Genomic DNA, 19,218 nt, shown 5'->3' with positions numbered 1-19,218 from the left:
CGAAATGTCCTTTTTTTTTTTTTTACAGAAATTACTTCGTTAGTAAAAATTGACAGAAACTGAATTAGCTAGGTTCAAATTTAAATACTACTGATATAAAAAAATGTATATTATCACTTATTTTTATATCACTTTTTTTTTTTACAAATTCATGCAAACATACACTGCACAATAATTATTTCAAACATATTTTAACAAATATTAGATTCCAATTTCATTCCACATTTTTGTTTCCAAACTTTCAAATTTCTATCAGAATTGAATTGTAACTCAATTCCATCAAAACTCAACTCAGTTCTTTCTCGATAAAGTTACAAAATACACTGTGTACTAAGTTAACATTGTTTTCTTTTGCGCGGAAAGGAACAAAAGTATATATTCAACATATATGGGTAACGTAACCTTGTTCCGTATTATCTACTATCTAGGTATACATTGCATACAATTAAGCTTTGAAAAAGTCTAGGAATCAGCAGTTTTATTAAAATCTGACCAGCACTTAACCAGTAAAAACAAAATGAGTAATCCCACATCCTTAGATGAAATCTCACACCATTAAAACTTGCTGACCCTAACACTCTTCATTTGTGCAGCTCATATTCCAATATTAGTATATATTCAACATATATGGCTCCTATTTTTTTCCCTTCCCCAACCTATGCTGTAGTTGCAAAACCTTTCTTTTGGAAGGTTTTTTAATGTAGAAAGGCAAAAAAACATGTCATTGTTCTACTAGGCTCTTGACCAATAATCCCTCTTGAATGGGTTTTTAATGTAAAAAGATAACACAAAGGATTCATCCGTTAAAAGAAAAAAGTTGATACTTTTATTGAATGACTATTATTGAAGGATTTGTGGAGGTATCTGATAGTCTTCGAAGTAAATCAATTTGGGGAAAGCACGACTCTAAGACTCTGTTTGGTTTTGAGAACAAAACAAGACAAAATACTGAAAACAAAATACAAAAAACAAAGACAACAAAAATTAGTATTCTTGTATTTTGTTTGATGATAAACTAAAATAAATTATAAAAGTTTAATTTATTCTTTTTTTTTCATTCAAAAATTTGAAAAAAAAATATAATAATAAAAATTATAATTATAAAAAATTAATAAAAATAATGAAAGAAAAAATAAAAAATAAATTATATCTCTTATTAGAGTATCCTTCCTATCAAGATGAACACAAAATACACTAATTTAGTGTCTCTGAATATAATATCTATCCATATCTTATCTGTCAAACACGATTTTATGTCTATGTCCCTGTCTGAATGTCTGGTGTTTGTAACGCAGCCTAAGTTACAACATCGAAAGTGTCGTCGAAAGTGTTTGGTGAATGCAGTCCCACGGAGCAAATCCTCAACACATCTTCCCACCTTCAAATTGGGAAGACATTACAAGTTAGAGGCCCAATAGCCAGCCCACTTTTTAAGTCACACACCATGGAGTGTGAAGGTCCCTGAGCTGTTCAATTGTGTCCTTTGAATACTATTTGAGAGGTTAATTTGATAATACACAAGCTCAATAAAGAACAAATGTGCAACTGGAAACTTGGTCAACATCAAAGATCCACATTCACAGGAACACCTTATATTATGTCATCATCTAAACCTAGACTGCTGAAGTTGCAGATTGCAATAAAATTGCTTTGACTGACACCAATGAATAATACAGAACTATATGTTGTATGCTACAGTTAAGATCATAGGAGGTACAAAGGAGAGTGGTTTTGGTTAAACTCAGCTACATTAGTTACTTGGGGAAAGGTGCTCTATCTTCTCTCCGCTTTTAGTATTCGTTCAGCACCTCACCAGATTGGTGTCACTTGGACAGCACCAAAAATTGAACCAACCGAGTGAGACTACCACGTATCAACGTAATCAACTGCATGCTCTCTCATGTCACACCTCAACAACCATAATTTACTTTAAAATTTAACTAGAATACATCACAACTACGGAAATTATTTTTTATATGGAAACATGGGTGGTGTATTGGGCAGATATGGGTGAGAGGGGTGTTTTGCGGGAGGATGGTGTCAGGGGCAACACGCCGGGGGCGTGATGGCTGAGCACGGTCAGCCACGTGGCGAAGCCCTAGCAACACGCCGGGGGCGTGATGAAGTGGCGAGAAGACAGCTGCCACGCAACACGGGGGGGGGGGGGGGGGCGAGATGCTGTGAAGTCCGTGAAGCTTGCTGAGTTCCGAGGTGTGCAGCTTCACGTGGGGGGCGTGTAGCAGGCCTGCCTCCATGCAGGGAACACCCCCCTCCCCGGTAAGCAGCGCCCAGCTTCCCTATATATTGATGAGCTTCCTCCATTGAAGAACATAAATGGTGTGCAATGAAATCTGGAAGCAAGAGAGGGAAAAAAAAAAAGGCAGTGTGCTGTGAGCCGTGTGTTTGAGGAAGTGTGAGTGTTAAAATAGAGTGTGGGTAGTTTGAATAATAGTAGTGGAAGTGAAGGTGTAATCAGTTGGGGTAGTTATAAAAAAAACTGTAGAAATATAAAAAAAATGGTACGTAATTATTCGGCGCCTGAAGATCATATTATCAACTATTTGGAGTATCCAATTTATGTAAGTTGATAAAATTTAATTTTTTATATGCTAAAGTTTTTTAAATATTGTTGTTGTTGTTAATATTTTATAAATTTAAAGAAGAAGGTCCAATTTATTTTGTATTTTACGACTATGTTGAAGTTTTTAAGATAAAATAATTTTCGGTATTTTTAAAAGATTAATAAAAATAAATAGATACATACATTGTATGAAGAATCGGATCTGTGCACTTTCATTGAAAAAATATGAATGGATTTTGACAAATAAATAAATAAATGATATTAAAAATATTATTTATTTACTTATTAAAAAAAAGAAATATATATATATGTATTTATTTATTATAAAAAAAATTGCTTGACAGTAAATAAAAAAAATATGTAGCTTAGTGAATAAATAAAACTATTTAGAAATATTTATTTATTTATTTTAATTCAATAATATGTATAACCTATTTAAACTAACATTTTTTTAATGCAGCCTAACAGGAATTTGATGGTGCGTAAATTGGATCCGCCACAGACGTGGAATCCGATGGTGGAAAACTACCTACGCGCCACGGGATTTTACCACATCTCTAAAATTGGGGTAATACGTGGATTTCACCCGCTATTAGCTGCTCTGGTCGAGAGGTGGAGGCCAGAGACTCACACCTCCGTGTTGCCGGTAGGTGAGGTAACAGTGACATTGGAAGATGTTGCTTATATATTTGGGCTACCTATTGACGGCGAGGCTGTGAGTGGATGGACAGACAGTAGTGGTGACTTCGTGCAAAGCCAGAGCCACGCAATATTTGGTTGAAAGCCCGAAGTCAGTAGTTCTTCAAAATCCTATATAAAGCTGGGTTGGGTAAGACGTGTCAGAGACGCGGAGCCGTTAGACACTGAGGATTCTGTGAGGCGATATGTCAGATGTCATATCTTCTGTTTGTTGGGGTCGACATTATTCACGGATAAGTCGACCGCATACGCCCACGCGAAGTATCTACCACTGCTTCGAGATTTCGACCGGATCCATACTTATAGTTGGGGGTCAGCATGTCTTGCACATCTTTATAGGGCATTGTGCCGTGCATCACGGTTTGATACGAAGGAGATGGATGGACCACTTAATTTGTTGTTTGTCTGGGCTTGGGAGCGAATGCCTTGTATTGCGCCCGTACCGAGGAACACCCTACCACCCGCTGAGATACCAGTTGCAAAGAGGTAATAATTATTATTTTAGTCATGTGTTATATTCACGATGTATCTTTGATTAAGGGTTAAATATGTAAATTTTTCCAACGAATTATGTTTCAGGTGGAGTCATTCGGCGCGCACCACAGCGTGGTCATCGAACACCGTAGTGACATTTAGGCATCATATAGACTATATGCAGGAGGTAAACATTTATGATTCTTGTGAATTCTATTTCCAAATATTAACGTTACGCTTCTGACAAACGAATTATGATTGGCAGTTTGAGTGGAGGCCGTACGCCGGATTGGTAATACCAGACGATCTACACGGACACCTTGATGTGTGTGACACCGTTGCTCCGTTGTTGTCGTTTGAGTGCATCGAATGGCACCCTGTGGACCGAGTGATGCGTCAGTTTGGGTATGTACAACCTCCCCCGCAAGAAGCAAGGGAGATTCCAGTAGACCTGCATTGCATGGCTCTTCGCGGAGTGCAGCTTCATGACTGGACAGTTATTCATGGGGCATGGATAGGAGAGTGGGACAACAGGCAAAACACTCGGCTGCGTGATCTGCACCCCCTTCCGACTTGGGATTTTAGTCCGTCCGCAGAGTATCGGGATTGGTATGTGCGCTCATATGGGCATCTGCTGAGATTGTCGGGGTACGTTCCTCAGGATCCACAGCCACCTGTACCACAGCCACCTGCCCCACAGGAGTTCGTCCCTCAGCAGCCACAGCCACATCAACATGCAGTCTTTGAGCCGTTTCCATATTATGTACCCCAGCCACCGGAGCACAGTCATGGTAGTCACCAGTCTCAGGGCAGCCACCACTCTCAGGGCAGCCACCACCATCAGGGCAGCCACCACTCTCAGGGCAGCCACCACCATCAGTAGGTGCGAGCCATGGCTTGCAGGGTCATGGTCAAGACCCCTCATCAGCGACTGCGTCATGTGACAGTGGTTTCCTTCGGCGGGATTACACAGTTGTTGATGACTACCACCCCGGTGCATCAGCTCCGACAGAGGCAGGTGGGTCCTCTACTCCGGCAGAGGCAGGTGGGTCTGTTGATCCGGCAGAGGGAGGTGGTTTGGCAGCTCCAGGTCACCCATATGACCTACGGACAGAGCGAAATTCACCTGATAGATATACTCCGTCGCGGTTCGGTCTGGGCATCATGGGTAAGGGACAGCATTGGATGGCTGGAAAGAAGTGAGATTGGATTTAGGGTTTTTAGATTTAATTGTAACAATTAAGCTAATGTAATTCGTATCTTCAGTAAGTTGACGTATGTAAAATGTAGTTAATGTTTCCTATGTTTACTTCACGAAAGCAGAAAATGATAATATCAAAAATACAAATATGACTAGTATGAAATTTAAAAATACAAACACGAGTAGTTTGAAGTTTTAAAATTCAAACATGACTGCTAAACAGTTTAAAGATACAAACACCACTACTAATAAATTTAAAAATAAACACAAGACTAATAAGAAATTTAAAAATACAAACACGACTATTAGGAAATTTAAAAATACAAACACGACTACTAAGAAATTTAAAAATACAAACACGGAAAAAATAAACGTCATTCACCCCCACCACTCGGTCCAGCACGCTGAGGACATCGACTCCGACTATGACCCTGAGCACCACAGAAACGGCAAACCCGAGGACCACGCATGTCGCGTGAATCCATCTCGTTCAAGTACCGGGTCAATTTGGGGCGACCTTTCGACGTTCGTCTCAAGGCGGGATTAGCGACCAATGTGGGTCCCTCATATGCGGGCCATGTCTCGGGATCATCCAACGGTGTAAACTCAAACTTATATACCTTACGAATCTCTGTCATCTTGTACACGTCATGCACATACAGCTGCCAATCGAGCCGCTGGTTAGCACAACAAGCAATAACATGGCGACAAGGTAGTCATTCCACCTGAAAGTGCCCGCAGTCACAAGTCCGTCGCGCAAGGTCAACAACTGACACCTTCCCGCTAGCCATGTCGCGCACCTCAAACACCTCATTTCGTCTATCAAACCGGTGCACTACTATATTCCCAGCCTGTTTCATATTTGCCTCTATCCGCTGTTGTGCAAATACGGAGTAAGTAAACCCAGCCCGCCTGCGTTCGTGAGCCTCGGCACTCTTCCGTGTAAAAAGTTCATTTAACCGATAATATGTTGCTCGGACCAACGCCAGCACAGGTAGATTACGGGCACCCTTCAAAACTGAGTTAATGCACTCGACAAGGTTGGTCGTCATATGGCCCCATCGATGCCCCTCGTCGAATGCCAACACCCAATGTCTGAGTCCAATGGCATCGCACCACCTGGCATATGCCTCGCCTCGCCCTTCCAGCCTCTTATAGTTGATGTTGTACTCCTCCACCGTTCTTGAATACCCAATGTTGACAACAAGCTTCTGCAAGTGAGGGACTTTGAATGCCCTTAGGAAGTTGCTGCCGATGTGACGTATACAAAACATCCACCATGCTCTTGGAGGTTCCCAGTCACCTCCGGAACGATTTACTGCTGCCCGAATTGCCTCATGCCGATCTGAAATCATACCCACACCGTCTTTTCAGACAACATGCATTCGCAGATTTCTGAGAAAGAAGTGCCACGCATCAGCTGTCTCCCCTTCCACCAGCGCAAAAGCTATAGGCACAATGTTCTGGTTCCCATCTTGTGCAACAGCGACCAGGAGTGTTCCTTTGTATTTTCCGTATAAGTGTGTGCCGTCCACCTGAACTAGAGGCTTGCAATGCCTAAATGCCCTAACGCATGGATTGAAGCTCCAAAATACGCGATGAAGTATTTTTACACCTTGTGCCTCCTCATTCCCGTTGTACAGTGGGCGTGTTTCTATTTGCACAACTGACCCAGGTATCTTCTGAACCATGACCGAGAGCCACCATGGCAAAGCTTGGTACGAATCCTCCCAACCACCAAAAGCCTTCGCTATGGACTTCTGCTTTGCCAACCAAGCCTTTCGGTAACTGATGGTATAGTTGAACCTTGACTGGACTTTCGCTATTATAGATTTCACCTTGATTGACGGGTCAGTCTCGACTAACGGCATTATACTATCAGCAACGGTATCCGAGTCCAGCTTGGAATGATCCTGTGAAATCGCTCCCATTGTGCACGTGTGCCTTCCATTGTATCTGCGTATCTCCCAACAATCTTTTTTCCGTATCAAGCTGGCTCGGATAAGCCAATCGCACCCACGCCCATACATCTTGCATTTTGCATAGAAGGTCTGTGGCTCAGACTCATACACATCGTAGTCAACTCCTCTAACGATAGTGTATCTTCTAATTGCAGCAACCACCGACTTCCTGGAACTGTATTCCATTCCAATCCGGAACTCTCCGTCCTCAGGATCGGCAACGCCTACAGAAAGCGGAAAATCATCGTTCACTAATCATTCCAAACGTATCAATTACCAAAAACGTATTATTCATGCATGACGTACCTATGTTTGCATATTCCGAAAATTCCGGTGCATGCATGGCGTCGAGATCCAACTCACGCATGAATGGTGGCACCTCCATCGGTTGACTGCTCGAGGGATGAAGCACTATATTCTCCGTTGCTGTCTCAACTCCCACATCACCATCCTCGTCTTCATCGCCGGCTTCGTAAGTGGCTTCGAAGTCCTCTTCGCTGTCACTATTCATTCCCTCGTACACTGCAGCTCTATCATCCTCTATATCTAAAACATTTTGAATCCCTTCCGTCTCTACGCTTTCAAACTCAACATATAGTTTAATCTGTGGCTGTCGCATCTGAGTTTGCCGGTAAATTTGAAACATATTCTGCATACTCCCTTCGTCAGTGATGGGCATGGTGTCAAACTGTATTAAACCACCAAAAACTACAACTGGATTCTGGTACAAAATTCTGCTCACTCTCATTAACGTACCGTTCTCCATGCTTTGACAAAGACCGTTCTGAAGCTCCATTAACGTCATGGTGCATGGAACCACAAACGAAAATGGATTCTGACAGACAAACCTCACGCCCTCAGGAGTATTGCGTATTATTTCACCGTTGCGATACACCACCAAGTTTGCAGTACCCTCCATTGCACTCCCAACACTCACAAAACACTCAAAGAACACTCACACACTCTTCCTCAAAATGAAAATGCAGCCCATCACTACCTATATATAGATGAGAGGATTCACCACGCTTGCCCCGTGCTGCCCGTCGCAGCCAATCAAAGGTCGCCACGTGTCAGCACGCCCCTGCGTGATGAGTCAGCACGCCTCCCACGTGCTACGGCCAACTCAGCACGCCCCCCCGTGCTGAGTCAACACGCCCCCGGCGTGATTACGCCACGTCAGCACGCCCATCTGTGCTGAGTCAACACGCCCCCGGCGTGTTTCGAGCTCCGGCCAACGTCGTATCGCCACGTTTCTTCACGCCCCCTGCGTGTAGCAGACAACACGCCCCCTGCGTGTTGACCTTGAATTACAAACGTCCACAACATAGTAATACACATGGTTCTCCCATTACTAGCCAATTCACCATCAACTTTTCCATAAGCAAATTATTGAGCCTCACAACTGTAATTTTACTAGAAATTATTTTTTAATTGGTGTAATTCACCAAAATAGGTGAGTGGAGTAATGTGTAAAGATATGTACCGGTCTGCTTTATGCACTTTGCGAAGAGCCAGAAAGCAGCCACATGTCGTAGACAAAAACGCATACCACTTTCCGAAACCTCCGAAATACAGAAAAAGACAAGAAAATAAAGATTGCTTTTCGCAACCTACCAAAACCTCAGGGAAACTACACATGTAACGAGTTACTTCTCACAACTTGAGAAATGTCTCTCATATCAAGTAAGGTTACTTTTCGCAAACTGCTGAAAGATTGGCCTATATCCGTTTAATTCACCTTGCAAAGCCCATTTTAGTGGAATTTACTAGCTTGGCAAGGTGGTGAGTAATAAATACGACACCAAGGCCTCAAGGGCCTGGTTCAAACTCCACCCATTATTGGCTGAGGCAGTCCCAGTATGTGAGTGACAAATCAGTTTGCCTCATATTAAGCCACACCCAGGATCGATTCCCACTCCCAGCAATAGCTGGATTTAGTATGTGTGGGTGTGGAGATGTGTGTGTGAATGTGTATGTCCCAAAAAAAAAAAAAAATCCACCCATTGAAATTTTGGAGTTATTTCAAAATTTCCCACCACCAACCAAAAAAAAAAAAAAAAATTTCCCACCAAGGCATCCTCTAGTGCACCTGTAAACTAGCGGGTCAATGACCGATTTCGTTGTCCAATTCACAGTCGCTTCAATGCAAAACGACCAATTTTTACTTGATTTTGACCAAGTTGAACGGGTCAATTACATATCTGGCCTAATGGATAATCCAAACCTATCAATGGTTTTCTCGGACGAACCGGTCAGTCCATTCCAATTTTGATAACAATGTAATTTAAGAGTTATACAACTCTTTTTATAAATTTCAAAAATAAAGGGACAACCTAGTATGCAAACATTAATGCAGATTCCAAAGAACAGTCATACCTAAGGGGTATAATGTAACCAGCTTAATTTAATAATTACACTAGTGACTGATTTTACATGAAAGCCCGTGACCTTGAAGTTACATGAAAACAAACTCGACTATTATTCCAAAGCTTCCCTTCTCATGACTTTCAAAAAAATAAGATAAAATAAAATTACTAACGCATTGGAAACTTAAAATTCTTATTTTCCATACAAAACTTCCAATTTTAGCTCCTTTAAAGAGTAGGATTGTCCATGAGACCATGACCAAGAAAGAAGAATAAAAGTAGGGGTATGGGATTATCCTATGGTTAGCTATAATTAAAAAAAAATAAATAAATAATAATAATAAAAAAACCAAAATGCAGACCATAGTATCTAGTGTCTACTATTCCATAAGAACAAAACTAGAGTTCAAGAGTCATGAAATGACACATCAATTCTACGTCTGATAACTATAGAAGCATTGCTACTGGGAGAAAAGGGAAAACTGACATTTTAAACTCAAGTTCTATCCAACTCCAATTCTTGGCATAAGGCAGCAAGCCTAAGATAGCAAGGCAAATCCCACAGTGGCAGCAAAATCTATCTAAATTGGTTCTTGCTTAGACCGGATCGATGCTCAAGTCTGAAAATATGTTGAAGTGGTATCGCCAACGAAGAAAAAGAAAAAAAATGTTAAGAATTGAGGCTTCTTACCTAGCAAACAAACTAAAATTCATCTCTGGGCTGTTTATCACCTTTGCTGAGCGAGAAAAGCCACTGAAACATTTGATACATACTGCCAGAGGACGGCTCCTGCTTCGGATTACAGACTGTATCATAGTCATGCTTCTGATGAGGTGCAACTATTTTTTCCTGCGAACAGAGAGATCATGAAAATCAGATCCATAGAGTGACTATTCCGAACTAATATTGCATATCAAACTTCTTACACATTGGACAGTGGGATTGTGCTAATACCTTGAAGACCTCAAATGAACAGAAATCAGAACCATCACAACCCTGTATACAATAGCATTAGAAAGAAGAAACAGAACACATTACTGATGGATAACAGTATAATAGGATTTTAAGCTATCAAAAGTAAAATACTTGAACTTCTGAACCACAGTCAGCTATTCAAATAAGAACAGCTAGAAAAAATCAAGACTAGCATTTTAATTTACATAATCTTCACATGAACGGAATAAACTTACAGGCATTGGAATGGGGTGTTCATTGTGCAGCACTTGCACAAAGTGCTTGCTTTTAGATTTGTCTTGAGCCGGACAACTATACAATATCAGCATGTTATTGCCTGCAAATGGGGCTAGAGTGCTACCCCTCCAGGTTCTTTTCTGTGGAGGCTTTGGAGGGAGCTGCAAAGGTTGCTCCTTCTGAATTTTTTTAAACTCTACATTGTCAACAGCTATTAGACAATAGTAGTAGCACCAAAACACACTTAAAAAATATACATAGTAATTCAGTCATATTTATTTATGTCAAATTGTAATGGATGTTAAAGCCTCACCGGATCCATCAAGAAATAAACCAAGCAGACACGAAAATGGAATTATAGTTTCCGCATGTGCAAACCGAAGTCTTGCCTTTTCAAAGCTTCCGGGAGGGCGTCTTTCTACAGAAGTAATCAGTTAGGTGTAAATGAGTGCAGAAAACAAATGCTTCCAAGTTCACATATTCAGCAAACAATCTTCAAAAGAAGCCACCATTGCATTTATAAAGAAATAATAATTTGCCATTAACTAATTCCAACCAAAGGGATGAGAAATAGATTTAAGAAGACCACATGCTAGAAGAGTATGCCAAATACAACAGTATTGGGTACATGCTTTATGTGGTTATGAGCAAGAAGCTGAAGATTTAAACGAAAGACCAACAGTTAAAGATTTATTGGAAGCAAATATTAAATCTTTTTAAGGATAAATAAATTCTTAAAGAGAAGACATATGTGATCAACAAAAGGCAAGCAAATAGAAGATATTGAGGTCCAATGGTCAAACCACATAAAGGATTAATTGGAGCAATTAAAGTAACCAAAGAAGCAAGAAAGAAATAATCTATTCATTGAAGATGTGACATTCAGTGGCCAAAATTTGTGTTAATGAGGAACCAGAATAATCTCATATTAAACAAAAAGCACCAACATATACATCAAGATAAAAGAGTACCCAAAGGTATAAATGAAATGGAAGGAATCACTGTCATTATGGTGACCAAACTGTAACGAAGAGGAAGGTAATTTCTTCATACTATATTAATTACAAAGAAACATTAGTTGTCCATATTGAAGAAGGGGATAACAGCTAGAGAAGGTATATATATGGAAACAATGCATGATCAAGAACAATTACAGTGGAATGGGTAAGAGGACTTATTTTGAGCAAAAGGAGAAACCAAATCAAGGCCATAGCTAGCCAGGGGTGCAAAAATTGAACACTCCCTGACCACATTTGAAGGCGATTTATGTAAAGCCAAGACACATGCACGAGAGAGAAATCTGAGCCACCATTGCAATCTACCAATGAAACACAATGCACATACAAGTGAAGCCACCAAGAAATTATGTCAATATGCTAAGAACTGTGCAAAGAACGTCATTTCTTATATCATTATTCTTATTTTCACTGTAACTTCAATAGTGTCGTAGCGTTAAGACTTGAGTGAGTTGCTTGGTGAAGACAATAGTGTCCTCAAGTTGTGTAAAATTGCCCAAAGGTAGAGCCAAAGGTGAGTGAAACCTAGTGGTGAAGCAAAGACCAAGAATGCTCATAGGTAACCAAAAGTGAGTAAAACTTAGTGATGAAGGGAGGCATCTATTGTAAGGTGGTATACCTTTTGTAACACATCATCCCAAAGGCGGTGGAGACTAGTTGTAAGCTCTACCCCGGTGGCTGAAGCAGGATACACATCACATGCAAGCTTCTCTCTTCCATCACTCTATCCTATGTGTGCATTATACTTACTTTTTTATATATTAACCCCAATTAACCCCAATAAAAGCTTCCTGTTTACTCTAATAATCAAATGCTTTTCAATTTTTCACGTTCTTGTATTTTGAGTACAAAATTTAGGAGAATTGTTCTGAATTCTGCTGAGCTACTCTAGCAGAATTTTTAGTGCACGGAAAGTTTTTAAATTTCTTAGGACTTGATTAACCTTTCTGAAATTCCCAGGTACCATCAAAAGTTATTTTTGAAAAATCTTTAATATATGAAATATGATTACCTAAAGAGACTAATCCATACATAAATCTCATAGCCTCAAAAGTTTCATTTAATGAATAAGCCATGCACAAGAAGATATAATACACACTTAACATTACAATATCTGAAGTACCTTCTTCAGCTTGAATAGCTTGTTCCATAGACTGCACAACATCTTCAAGTAATGGCAATCCCATTCTATAGTTGAGCGAGTTACCATAACCCTTAAGAATATAAGCCTCCAAGTCATCTGTCCACTCCAGCAACATAATCTATTTACACAAGAATGAGCATTTTAAGAATTCATGGCATCCAAACAGCAAGGAAAAAGGTGCAGCGACATGTTAACATGGTTGTTGTAGAAATAGGAAAATAAGCTAATTTTTTCATGCCCATTCAACAATAGCAACTTTCTGGACATTCAAACTTCGGTTTAACTGCAGTTTCATTTCGAGATCAATAAAAAGCGGAAAAACCATATCAAGATATCAAAGTTTCATTTTATTATCTTCAGTTTGATTTCTCTTTTGGTGCATTGTTGTTTGTGTCATTTTTGTTCGTTAGTTCTAATCTATCCTAATTTACATACAAATAAAGAAAAAGTAGATCATTAGGTCACAAAATAGACTCACAGCATCACTACAAACGTACCTCAGAAGGGCCAAAAAGACTACATGCTTGATTGGTAATGTCTAATAAGGATGCTTCCTGTCAGATAAACACAAATTAGGTAATAGAACAGTAATAAGGGAATCAAACTCTATAGCATCACTAAGATTTTCCTTTTCTTCTGATAAAAACATCAAAGATTATATATAAACTCAGAAAGAAAAACATGGTGAAAACCAACAGCAGAAGAGAATGAAAAAATGTTACCTGTTTACACAAAAACCAAAGAGATGATATATCCTGCCTCGTAAAATTCAGTCCATAGCGCCCAATTAATGCAGATGTGATTTCATTCAATACAGGTTCTTTAAGTTTATTAACAGCGGGTTCCTGCTTCTCCCTGAAATGCTGGCCCCATAATTCAAAAAAGTTATACAAACATATTATTGGGCAAAAAGGATAACAAAGCACAATAGATACCATCAGACATCTATTTCGAAATTTATTGTCCAACTTGCTTGAACATTTAAAAATATGAAGTATGCTGCCAATTGTTTACCTCAGGTGGCCTTCAAAATACAAAACTTTCATGTTCAATTTAATAGCCATTCCATGTGGCAAAAGTAAAATGTATCATATTGGCTATGAGCCTATGATTTCATAAGTTTAATAAACATGTAAGGAATTTGCAATAGAAGTACTTATGAAAAATCAATCAAAATTGAAGGCTGCATCATACCTTGTAGTTATGACAACAATCATGAAATCTCAACATGATGTCGCTAGCACGGCTTTCACTTATAACAGAAAATGCTCGATGTTTCCCAGGTCCAAGGCTACCATTTCCACTAAAAAGCCCCATCCCAAATGCTACCGCACTGGCCGAGGCTCGAGGAACCTATGATGCAGAGAATAATATGCATAAGCATATTTTATAATAAAAAAAAGAAACATCTCTATTTCTTATAATCTAGTTCATCTTGCAGTGTTACTACAACTAATAGTCAAAACAACATGAATAGGACTCCCCTCCCCCCCCCCCCCCTTCTCTTCTTTTGAGCATGGGATCCCACATTTCTTAAAAAGCCCCAAAACTACTCCTGGTGTACATAGACTAATAGAATGAACAAGACTTTTAAAATGACAAGTTCTACCCAGACAAAAATGTTAAGATAAACTCACCTGAGTTGCCCTTATTGTATATATGTTTGGATGGTACTCTTCATCAAACAAACTTGGAAACTTTTCTCTAATTTTGAGTCCAAGATCATATAATTCTTCCTCTCCTTTGCTAATCAACTCACCACCCTTGAGCCTTCCTTGCCAAGGAGATTTCCATCCATCTAGCCAAGAAGGAACTCTTTCCAAATGCAAATTTCGCCTTCTGGCATCCTTTATAAGATCTTCCAAACGTAATGACAAATTATCTAACTCTCTTATCCTTTTCTTTGTAGGAGAACGAGTTCCATGCCTTGCCTGGGTACATAAAGTAGCATTTTAATCCATCTGTACATTAGCTCAATACCCTCAATCACAACAAGCTGGACATTCCATATAAAGATTAACCCTTTACTCGCCAATGTTGAACGATTTTAAAGCAAACAACATAAAAAGCTAAGAACACAAATGTAAGAACTACTATTATAAAAACCAATATTGAGATGCAACATCCTTCATCATAATTGATAAATGAAACCATTATCCTCGCATTGCTGAGAAAATTACCACGAGATTTAAGTGAGTTGGAACACATCCTTCAGGAACTTTAGAAGGTATAAAATTACCGTTTGCAATTTCTTTCACAGCACCATACCTGGGAAACAAAATTCAGCAAGAAAATTTAATCAATCTCATTTGATAAGATCAACACATATGCAACAAAAACGAATTGGTAAAGCGAATTGCCTGGAAATACAAAACGCTGATCAAAATCAAACAAAAATAGATACCCTAATATGTTTCATTTTCAAATATCAACACATAAAAGAGCGATTTGAAATTATGATTGGGAATTGAGAGAGAGACCTGGAAACAGTGGAGAGATGCTTGCGAACATCGAACGCTTCTTCGGCGTTGAAGCAGTTGAACGCAGAAAAGAATATTACCATTAACAAAGCTACGATAGGCTTCTTCATTCTCTTTGATTGCACTCTGCAGAACCCACCATCCACTGAATAATAAACAAACCACCTTTTCTTGCAACGTGAAAAAAAAATGGAACGAACCGGACCTGTTATCATTCAAGTTTTGAACCAAACCAAACCTTTCTTGTGTATTCCAAACTCCAAAGTCAAATCATTTTAAGCCGGTTTATAATGGTTCAGAACCGGTTAAACCAGTAGACCGGATGAGCCCAAATTGACAAATTCCCAACACAAGTAGAAAAAGGATTTGAAAATAAACACAGGCAGAAGAAGCAGAAGAACGAAAAAAGTTCAACCCAAGAGAATCAGAACAGAATGGTGATGAGCAGAAGAAAGAAGAGAGGAATTCTTGTGATATAAGAAACAAAGAAATGAATTCAAAGACTTAGAATTGAGAACAGAATTATTGAAAATCAATACACACTAAAACAAAACATACACAGAAGTTCAATCCATCAGCAACGAAGTCAGAATCACAACAAATTTCAACACAGGCTTCTGCTAATCAAGTATTCAACAACAAAAACTCAAAATACAAAAACAAAAAACTCACCATCTAAACCCAGAAAATCTTAAGAACAGAAAAACTAAGCAAAGAATCCAAACTCAGGATCCAAACTGAATTCAGAATCACATCAACAACTCCAACTCAGAACACAATCTCAACTCAGACTCTAGTACACAAACTCAACTCAGAATCTTAGAAATTGAAACTGAAGAAGCAGTGGCTTACTGGAGACACGAGGGAGGAACGGCTGTGACAGAGTGAGCTTGGACAGAGAGTGAGCTTGGAAGAGGATCAGTTCGCGACGGCGAGGCTTCGGGCAGAGATTCACGGAGAGGGGACGCTCTTGAAGAGGATCGAGCATAGAAGCGGGCTTGACGACGGCGACGCAACAGCAGCTCCGAGCAGAGGGATCGCTGGTGGGGCTGGAGTGAGAGAGAGGGGTATTCACTATTCAAGGTTGTGTGAGAGAGAGGGGGTAGGTATTCTGAGGGTTTTTTTTTTTAATTAAACTCTGAAAACCGCTAAAAAAACCGGCCGATCAAGCCGGCTCTATTTTTAGAACACGGCCTTAATGCCTTTTATAATAAATTTTAAATATTTAAGATTTTTTAATTTTTATACTTCTAAATTTAAAATTAATTATTTAAATTTTTTTATAAATTAAACAATAATTTTTCATATATTTTTTTATATATTGACTAAACTTTGGTATAATATTTAGTTTTTCAATTTTATAGTGTGTGTTTGGATTTACGTTAGTGAAACTAGAGTTTGAATGAAAGTGAGTTTGTAGAATTGATTTTGGATAAAAGTGAATTTTCGCCAACACAATTTATGTTTGGAACATATTAGTTAAAATCACTTTTAGATAAATAATTAATTAATTACTAAAAAAATATAATATTAAATTATAATATTTTTTTAAGTATATTTAATTTTTTTATACTACTTTTAATATTTTTTATATAATATTTTTTATAGTACTCTATTTTAGTATATTATAATTTTTTACTATTATAATAAAATTAATATTTATTTACGAAATTAAAAATAACATATAAAAATTGACAATTTTTTAAGTATTTTTTATAATAAAAATTAATATTTATTTATTAAATTAAAAATAATATATAAAATAATATATTTAGTATTTTTTTAAAGTACTTTTAACAATTTTATTTTTATTATTATTTTAGATTCTAACTTTTTATTAGTTATAGTTTTATTATTATTTATTATTAATTTTTTATTTAATTTATCATTTCTAATAGGAACAATAATACATATTATAAAAAATTAGAATAATAAACAATACACACAATTTAGAATAATTATTTTAATACTCTTAGTATTCTTTTATTTAGTATTATTTTAAATGATAATATTTTATTACTTATGACTCTATTGTTATATATGATCAATTTTTTATTTATTTTGTTTTTTTTTAATAAAATTAATAATTCATATTATAATAAAATTATAATAAAAATTTTAATAAAAAAATTAAAATATGAAAAAAATATAAAAAGTGATAAAAAAATTATGGAAAAAACCAACAATGACCAACAACAAACCTAAATGTACGTTGAGTGAACGCAAAAACTATAATTTTTTGCTTCAAATGAACGGATTTTTGGGATACAAAATCACTTCTACTTTCAGAGAATAAAAGTTGCCAAACATTAAAGAACAGCGTTCAATGAACTTAAACACACTTCTATCCTCTCCAACGTGGTTGCCAAATACACCCATGGTGTTTTTCAAAACCTCGTGTATTCATTTAAAATCAAGATTTTGAAAATCGAACCGGTCATCGAACCGCTCTAATTACTGGTTTAATAATTTATAGGTTCAACCATTTCGACCGTGATTGAACTGAAAAAACTGTTTTAAAATAAAATATAAATAAACACATTAAAACATAATTATAGTTTAATATAAATTTTAAAATATCATCCAAATTAAAAATATAAACCAGAATATTATGATCTCATTCAAATACAAACTCAAGTCAAATAACAAAAACAACCAACTAAACATAAAACATCAATATCCAAGTTTGTCATCAATCATATTTATTCATATTTACAATTTTATCACAAAAATTGAATTTAGTGAAACCATTTATCCACTTAAAATGAAAATGGCAAATAAAACACCTGCTCTAAGAACATTAGCAACAGCATCCTCTGCTGATTTTGCATACTTCTGATATTCATAAACAGTGGCCACTACATGCTACGATTTAATATTAGGAAGGGTACTAGTTATGCCCATTAGAATTACTTTTTTTTTAATAATATAGATGAGAGACTTTTATCAATGTATGAAAGGAATTAATGAATTGATATTGAACTTGGTTCAATTTGGAGTTTCTCTCCCTAACTCAAAGAGGGAGCTCTAACATTGGTGCTCTCCTTTAGAGGTTTCTTCCATTTTTCATGGAAAAACAAATAACTCAACAATCTGAAGATGCATTTCCAATATTCGATGGAAAAGATGGTTATGGATGGACACTTGAGGAGGAGAGATTCATAGAGGTGGAAAGAGGTTTGAAAGGGAAAGCTCTAAGATGGTTTCAATTATGGAAGGTGCTCAATCCATTTGCCAATTTGGAAACATTCGAAATTGTGTTCTATCATCCCTACCAACCGGATATGCGTCCAAGATTGCCAAAAATGTGCTGGAATGAAGTTGCAGAATGAAAAATTGAGTGGGAAGAGATTAAAGCTGGACTAAGACAACAACAGCAACCACCACAAATCGATCAAAAAGCAACCAAATCTCAGCTATCCACAGAACAAGACTCGCAGTAGCATCAACAAAAATTCAAGAAAAAAGAGAGGCCGAAATCGATGCAAATTCAGATTCAACAAGCAATTTAACAACAAATCCAACAACAGATCACAAATTCAATTTCACAAGATCAGTTCACAAATCAACAAGTCCAGAATATGAAATCGACGAAGAAGAAGAATCAGATTTCAATTTTGAATTTCAACCACAACAACAATAAAAAGAATCAAACAGAAATTACAGATCAAGCACGAATTCAAAATTCAAATCCAGAAATTCAATAAAAAATAACTCTAAGTGATTAAGCATAAAAAAAAAACCTAAGCAAGATCTTGAATGAATAAACTAAATCATACTAATCTAACCAAGCAAAGGAGGAAAGGGACATCTTTGAATCTGAACAAAAAATGAACAAAAACAAGGCAAGAAAATAACCATTACTTTCAGTATGAGACTTTGAGAAGTGAGCAATGAGCAGAGTATGAGGGAGAAGGAGCAAGAACGCTGGTAATGAGAAGGTGAGGCGACGGTCGATTAGGCAATGAGCACGACGACCCACGACGTGCGACGAACGACGGGCTACCGGGAGAACATACAGGCGGACGCACCGATTATTTAACGCTGAGTCGAGCCTTGCGGCGGTGGGAGAGACTGTAACCTAGGGTTGAGAGTTGAGAGAGG

General features: G+C 37.7%; 2 protein-coding genes across 9 annotated transcripts; both read right to left on the bottom strand.

The window, feature by feature from the left end:
- Nucleotides 1-1,133: 1,133 nt before the first annotated feature.
- Nucleotides 1,134-18,996, bottom strand: LOC130955120 (uncharacterized). Of its 8 annotated transcripts, none has more exons than XM_057881915.1 (12): nucleotides 15,115-15,473; nucleotides 14,815-14,902; nucleotides 14,272-14,565; nucleotides 13,829-13,987; nucleotides 13,357-13,497; nucleotides 13,132-13,188; nucleotides 12,614-12,752; nucleotides 10,788-10,892; nucleotides 10,474-10,670; nucleotides 10,238-10,279; nucleotides 9,974-10,132; nucleotides 1,134-1,378 (listed from the first exon to the last, which is right to left on the bottom strand). In XM_057881915.1, the coding sequence occupies exons 1-11, from the start codon at nucleotides 15,327-15,329 to the stop codon at nucleotides 9,986-9,988; spliced, it is 1,584 nt and encodes a 527-aa protein (XP_057737898.1). In that variant the 5' UTR covers nucleotides 15,330-15,473; the 3' UTR covers nucleotides 1,134-1,378; nucleotides 9,974-9,985. The 8 variants fall into 8 exon arrangements, 7 of the variants coding, with proteins under 7 accessions (XP_057737898.1, XP_057737901.1, XP_057737900.1 ...); XM_057881918.1 differs by lacking the exon at nucleotides 1,134-1,378 and adding an exon at nucleotides 18,979-18,996 and having other exon boundaries at nucleotides 9,624-10,132; nucleotides 15,115-15,240; XM_057881917.1 differs by lacking the exon at nucleotides 1,134-1,378 and adding an exon at nucleotides 15,967-16,214 and having other exon boundaries at nucleotides 9,624-10,132; nucleotides 15,115-15,240.
- Nucleotides 6,326-7,835, bottom strand: LOC130957640 (uncharacterized). Its single transcript, XM_057884491.1, has 2 exons — nucleotides 7,223-7,835; nucleotides 6,326-7,140 (listed from the first exon to the last, which is right to left on the bottom strand). The coding sequence occupies exons 1-2, from the start codon at nucleotides 7,833-7,835 to the stop codon at nucleotides 6,326-6,328; spliced, it is 1,428 nt and encodes a 475-aa protein (XP_057740474.1).
- Nucleotides 18,997-19,218: the final 222 nt, after the last annotated feature.

This window comes from Arachis stenosperma, chromosome 10, assembly GCF_014773155.1.
Source record: "Arachis stenosperma cultivar V10309 chromosome 10, arast.V10309.gnm1.PFL2, whole genome shotgun sequence".
NCBI classification, from domain to species: Eukaryota; Viridiplantae; Streptophyta; class Magnoliopsida; order Fabales; family Fabaceae; genus Arachis; species Arachis stenosperma.
This window is presented reverse-complemented; position numbering and strand designations above follow the sequence as displayed.

What these genes read in the sequence shown, in the direction of transcription:
- LOC130957640 (XM_057884491.1), bottom strand. Translation starts at nt 7,835, where the DNA reads ATGGAGGGTACTGCAAACTTGGTGGTGTATCGCAACGGTGAAATAATA. An exon ending in TTCGGAATATGCAAACATAG is followed by an intron (nt 7,141 to 7,222) that starts GTACGTCATGCA and finishes CGCTTTCTGTAG; the next exon opens with GCGTTGCCGATCCTGAGGAC.
- LOC130955120 (XM_057881915.1), bottom strand. Translation starts at nt 15,329, where the DNA reads ATGATAACAGGTCCGGTTCGTTCCATTTTTTTTTCACGTTGCAAGAAA. An exon ending in ATACAATAAGGGCAACTCAG is followed by an intron (nt 13,988 to 14,271) that starts GTGAGTTTATCT and finishes TCTGCATCATAG; the next exon opens with GTTCCTCGAGCCTCGGCCAG. An exon ending in AACACCCCATTCCAATGCCT is followed by an intron (nt 10,280 to 10,473) that starts GTAAGTTTATTC and finishes TATTGTATACAG; the next exon opens with GGTTGTGATGGTTCTGATTT.